This window comes from Prorops nasuta, unplaced genomic scaffold, assembly GCF_024137725.1.
Source record: "Prorops nasuta isolate Cenicafe-Biocafe unplaced genomic scaffold, Cenicafe_Pnas_1.2 PNAS00001, whole genome shotgun sequence".
NCBI classification, from domain to species: domain Eukaryota; kingdom Metazoa; phylum Arthropoda; class Insecta; order Hymenoptera; family Bethylidae; genus Prorops; species Prorops nasuta.
The window spans coordinates 6,060,233-6,066,692 of NW_027116798.1; the positions used below are offsets into that span (position 1 = coordinate 6,060,233).

General features: G+C 29.3%; 1 protein-coding gene across 1 annotated transcript; it reads left to right on the top strand.

Annotated features, from left to right (window-relative positions):
• The first annotated feature begins 287 nt into the window (after positions 1 to 287).
• On the top strand, positions 288 to 1,364 carry LOC136779895 (uncharacterized). The gene is made up of 4 exons (XM_066737865.1): positions 288 to 382; positions 446 to 640; positions 696 to 1,027; positions 1,147 to 1,364. Exons 1-4 carry the CDS (start codon positions 288 to 290, stop codon positions 1,362 to 1,364), a joined length of 840 nt encoding a protein of 279 aa, XP_066593962.1.
• The last annotated feature ends 5,096 nt before the right edge of the window (positions 1,365 to 6,460 follow it).

A 6,460-nucleotide genomic window follows, 5' to 3' on the forward strand; every position in this document is an offset into this window, starting at 1 on the left:
GTTTATTTCAAATAGCCTGGGTTAGCCACCGCTGGTGGATACCCAAAAAATTTCCCTTTATAACAATATCTTTAAGCTATTGCTAAAAATAAGCATTTATTTAAAAATCATAATTTTTAATTTATTTAAATACTGAATCGAACAAGAAAAACTTTACCTGCATCGATGCTCTTTTTCCTAAAATTGTTCGTCAGTTTTTTCCAGAAGCACCATTGATATCTTAATAATTTAGGGTTAATTAGTTTATTTACAAACTGTCGTACATTAATAAGTTGTTCTTGGGTAATATGGAAATAAAGAAATGTTTAGCTGTATATTACGAAGATGGATATGTGTATCACAAAAGTAAATCATACGTAAAAGTAAATGGAGAGAGTGTTATGTAAGTTTATTACTATTACAATTCCACCTAATTATGACTTTCCAAAAAATATTTTTTTTGTAGCTATTTAAAATGTAATGTAGAAGGCTGTAGGGGGACAGCGAAATTGATCAATAACATGTTTAACAGTGGTACAATCCATTCCCACGAAAAACCATTGGATTATAAGCTATTAGCGGAGTTTAGAAAGAGTATCTATGATACTGTTGAAATAATGCCAAGCACGTCGAAACAGGCGTACAATATATGCGCCAAAAAGTATAATTGTTTAATTAAAATATATTTTAATTAGCTAAAGGAATTAATTTCTTAGACACCCAATGGCAGCACAAAAAATTTCATTTCCTGAAATTAAAAGATCTATAAACAAATGGAAACGCAAAAGATTCCCTGCGTCTCCTAAAACTATAAAAGATTGTTCAAAAGTTTTAAACAATAATAAATGGAGGAATTTCTTAACATTTTCCGAAGGAGAAGAGAAATATGAAATTGAAACATTACAATATACTGAAGGAAGCTATACAGCTATTATATTTTATGATAAAAATTTATGCAGCACTTTAAGTGAATGTAAAACTATTAGTTTAGATGGTACATTTAAAACTGTACCATTAAAGGATGCGACTCAAATAATTACAATTATGGGTAAAATTAAAGACAAGGTATTTATGCGTGATAATATTTTACATAGTATTGTCCAGTACAATATATTTTGGTTAAAACTTAATGTTTACGTTAATCATTAATTATTACCATTTTTACAGTTTTTTCCATTTCTATGGATTTTATTGGATACAAAAAACAAGAATTCTATATTAGTGTATTTAAATTCATTAAAAGCGAAATTCTACCTGATTTTAAACCGGAAATTTGCATAACAGACTTTGAGAAAGGATTGCAGAATGCCATAGCAGTTACATTTTGTTCAGTAAAAATGCAAGGCTGCTACTTTCATTATGTCTACGTGAGTAAAATCACTTAATGGCTTTAACTTGTATGCTCATCAAAATGGTAGTGTACAATTTGACCCAAAATTTTTGGAGACAGTCGAAGCTGCTCTATACAATAAGTGAACATGGTGGAAAATCACCGGAAGTTTCGTAGCATGCGCAAAAAATTTGCGCATATAATCTCTATTTATAAAATGTCCAATTTGTATACCGGGTGAGCAGAAATATTAGGTTACCAGAGATAGCAGATAATCAGAAAAGAAAATAATTTTAATTCTAACTCGAAGAGAGAATTATCATGTAAATATAATTTAAGATACGTATGAGTGATTGCATTTTTATATGTATTTCGTTTTTATATATTTATGATATAAGCCTGTTACTTTGTGAACACTTTTTTGGTTTCAGATAAAATTACATAAATAAATGAAGAGGACAATGATTAATTAATTATTCTCATAGACATTAGATACTTTAAAATACATTGGTTGAAAAGAAATATCACATTTCTCATCCAAGTTTTAAATATGAGGTATGTTCAAACTCAGAGTTTTCTCTTCGCTACAGCATCTTTAGAAAGTTACACTGAGCGCAGTGAGTATTTCATATTATTATAATATTTAGAGATAACGCTTTTCTTACATTTTATATTACTAAATGCAATGTTGTACTACACTAATACTAACATACCTGTGGTACTGACAATATTTTGTTGCGCATTTGAAATATTTGTAAAGGTCTCCCATATTTTAAGTTTGATTATATTATTTTGAAACATTGTGCAAATCATTATAAATTAGAAGTTATTTTCCTGAAATGTTTATAGGTAAACTTGGTGCAGTTTGGTATATACAAACAGATATTATAATGAAAGGAAAAATGGTATCTATTGATAATATGCCTGATGACTAGATGGAAGAATTGCAGCTTTGACTATCACGCCTTTCAAGCCATAATGCCAATGGTACAATGAATAATTTAATAGAACGACCGACTATCGATGCTATTAATAGAAGAATCTACTATACTTTGGCATCAATTTTATACGGTAACAACATACTTTAATGCTTTTAATTACTTATCTTTTTAACTGTGGTTGAGAATTTCGTGGTATTCATTATTCCTATTTTAAACGTGAGCAATGTTGAAATTAGCTTTGATTATAGCAATTTTAAAGAATTTAGTTTACAATTTGTGCCTAAGACTAATAAGACTTTTAATGCCTATTAGTAGCTAGAATTTGTATATTGACAAAGCATTCTTATCATAGCAATTTACTTTTTATTAAGTTGTTTAATTTTAATAAAACTTTCAAATAAATTAATTTAGATTTAATAATATTAAGCCTTTGACTTCTCCAACACCTACTTTTTCTATTTTAGAAGCATGAATATTTTCAAGCAACAATTCTGAAAGATAAAAGTCCATGATTTATAACAAATTTTAGAAGATTACATATTCAGTTATTTATTGCTATTAAAGAATGATAAGAATTATTTACCTTCATTTTTTAATAGTTTCTTTATTTGAAGTTGAATATTTTTATTTATCAACACAGAGGTAGTGATAAAATTATAGACGTGTTTTAATTTTTCATTTTCAGTTACACATACTTCCATCAATTTTTCCATGCCGGCCCACCCTCCTTCATCGTCCCAGAGCCAATTTTGAAAAGAGAAGCAATTTTGCCGCTTGTGCACAATACTTTTGCCGTAGCCTCTATTCATTTGGGCCAATTCAATGTCATAGAGTTTTATCATTTCAATCAGCTTTTCTGAAAGTTAAAAGTTGGTTTATTACCAAGAGTTAACTTTACATTATGTTAAATATTAAAGACCAAACGACTCTGATACCTAGGGCTCTTACCGTAGCCACTCTCTTCAGCTATACTCACCAACAAAATTACTAAGAATGGGATGAGAGCCCATTTTTTCCTTCAAAGCTCTGTGGTATCTTTCCTGACCATTGTTTGTGTTATCCTTTATCCGATAAATTGAAAACACTTGTAAACCTATTTGTTTTATCCAATAGTTTTTGAAATATTTAAAAAAGTTTTCAAAATTTTCATAGAGGATCTGATCTTCCGCTGTGTTTTTTACGATTTCCATAAATGCTCGCTCAATATAATCTTTAGGCAAATAAGCTAAATTGCATATTTTTCGGAATAGTACAATAACTTTGGAATATTCTACGATGTTGTTATCTTTGGCTTTTTGAAAAATTTTATATTTCCTGGCTTTTTTTCTCAAACTCTGTTTAAAATTAAAAACTAAATGTTCAGATAGAGATGTATAGTTATATAAAATAAGTAATTGATGTTGTAAAAGGAAAACAAACTTGGACAAAATGAAAGAAGCATCCAGTGATGTGACAATCCTGGAACACTCTTTTAATAGCGTTATGTAGACCCGTTTCATAATCGCAAATGCATTGTAGGGGCTCCAAAGACCTCATGACTTTTTCCTTTATAAATTGAAAAATTTGTACATAGGTCCTTTCAGATTTATTGGACATAAAGACCCAGATGATTGGCACAAACTGTCAATATATAAAAAAAGACATTAATGAAACTTTTGTGAATCACATTAAATATTTAAAACAATTGGATAAAATATTTTTAAAAACCTTTTCACGATATTTGGCCATAATTGTCAGCAGCTGGTAGACGTAATCCATATCTGGCGTTGTTTCGAATGTTGCATCGATAGAAAATATAGTGCAACAAGCAAATTTTTTGATAAACTTTTTATCAACTAAAATAACTGAAGTATTCTCTTTTCCATGCTCAAATTGAAAAATGGAAATTTGGTGAGACTCATAATTTATATTGAATTTCAGTAAGTTCTTCCATTCCCTTGTATCAATTATTTTTTCGCAGTCTCTCAATCGCTTGGGATTTTTGACTGGTTTCTTAATCCTCCAATTATGCATTGTACTTCTAATTTTTTTGTAGGGTACATTTGAAGCTTCGGTCGGGTTTCTAAGACCATATTACGTTAATAATTTAAAACAAAAAGAAAAAATTATCTCCCCTACCTTAATGCAACAGAGTTGTATATTTTTTTCGGCGTACCTACACCCTTATGCATAGCTTTTAATAATCTATACCGAAATTGCGCTATTTTCGCGAATTTATCAGCAGTCTCATGATTATGTTGTTTCATAGATTTGAATTGATCATTCATGATTTGTGCGGTTCCCAAGCAATTTTTGTCCTCGCATCTTAAATATCTATTAACATTTGCTAAATCAGTATTGATTTTGATTATTTCTTTCATGTAAATACAAAAAATTACGTAATGAAGAACGAATGCGCTAACATTCGGGTTACACTAAATTGGACGTTTCAACTTACGATAATTGAAATCGAGCATAAAATTAAATTTACTTACGTTATTAATTGCCCCTTTTTATTCGTGTATAAATGTTTTTTATAATAAATAAATCCATCAGGATATAAAACTGTAGGCATCAGTTTTTTTTTGCAATTAGCCATATCTTAAAACGAAATGTTGCAATATGAAGTGCTTCGATTATTAAATTTAATAATCGAAGCACTTCATATTGCAACATTTCGTTTTAAGATATGGCTAATTGCAAAAAAAAACTGATGCCTACAGTTTTATATCCTGATGGATTTATTTATTATAAAAAACATTTATACACGAATAAAAAGGGGCAATTAATAACGTAAGTAAATTTAATTTTATGCTCGATTTCAATTATCGTAAGTTGAAACGTCCAATTTAGTGTAACCCGAATGTTAGCGCATTCGTTCTTCATTACGTAATTTTTTGTATTTACATGAAAGAAATAATCAAAATCAATACTGATTTAGCAAATGTTAATAGATATTTAAGATGCGAGGACAAAAATTGCTTGGGAACCGCACAAATCATGAATGATCAATTCAAATCTATGAAACAACATAATCATGAGACTGCTGATAAATTCGCGAAAATAGCGCAATTTCGGTATAGATTATTAAAAGCTATGCATAAGGGTGTAGGTACGCCGAAAAAAATATACAACTCTGTTGCATTAAGGTAGGGGAGATAATTTTTTCTTTTTGTTTTAAATTATTAACGTAATATGGTCTTAGAAACCCGACCGAAGCTTCAAATGTACCCTACAAAAAAATTAGAAGTACAATGCATAATTGGAGGATTAAGAAACCAGTCAAAAATCCCAAGCGATTGAGAGACTGCGAAAAAATAATTGATACAAGGGAATGGAAGAACTTACTGAAATTCAATATAAATTATGAGTCTCACCAAATTTCCATTTTTCAATTTGAGCATGGAAAAGAGAATACTTCAGTTATTTTAGTTGATAAAAAGTTTATCAAAAAATTTGCTTGTTGCACTATATTTTCTATCGATGCAACATTCGAAACAACGCCAGATATGGATTACGTCTACCAGCTGCTGACAATTATGGCCAAATATCGTGAAAAGGTTTTTAAAAATATTTTATCCAATTGTTTTAAATATTTAATGTGATTCACAAAAGTTTCATTAATGTCTTTTTTTATATATTGACAGTTTGTGCCAATCATCTGGGTCTTTATGTCCAATAAATCTGAAAGGACCTATGTACAAATTTTTCAATTTATAAAGGAAAAAGTCATGAGGTCTTTGGAGCCCCTACAATGCATTTGCGATTATGAAACGGGTCTACATAACGCTATTAAAAGAGTGTTCCAGGATTGTCACATCACTGGATGCTTCTTTCATTTTGTCCAAGTTTGTTTTCCTTTTACAACATCAATTACTTATTTTATATAACTATACATCTCTATCTGAACATTTAGTTTTTAATTTTAAACAGAGTTTGAGAAAAAAAGCCAGGAAATATAAAATTTTTCAAAAAGCCAAAGATAACAACATCGTAGAATATTCCAAAGTTATTGTACTATTCCGAAAAATATGCAATTTAGCTTATTTGCCTAAAGATTATATTGAGCGAGCATTTATGGAAATCGTAAAAAACACAGCGGAAGATCAGATCCTCTATGAAAATTTTGAAAACTTTTTTAAATATTTCAAAAACTATTGGATAAAACAAATAGGTTTACAAGTGTTTTCAATTTATCGGATAAAGGATAACACAAACAATGGTCAGGAAA

Excerpts from the sequence above, each read along its gene's own strand:
- LOC136779895 (XM_066737865.1), top strand. The coding sequence starts at position 288 with ATGGAAATAAAGAAATGTTTAGCTGTATATTACGAAGATGGATATGTG. Across the intron at positions 383-445 it reads GTAAATGGAGAGAGTGTTAT|CTATTTAAAATGTAATGTAG; the intron begins GTAAGTTTATTA and ends TTTTTTTTGTAG. Across the intron at positions 1,028-1,146 it reads TCAAATAATTACAATTATGG|TTTTTTCCATTTCTATGGAT; the intron begins GTAAAATTAAAG and ends CCATTTTTACAG.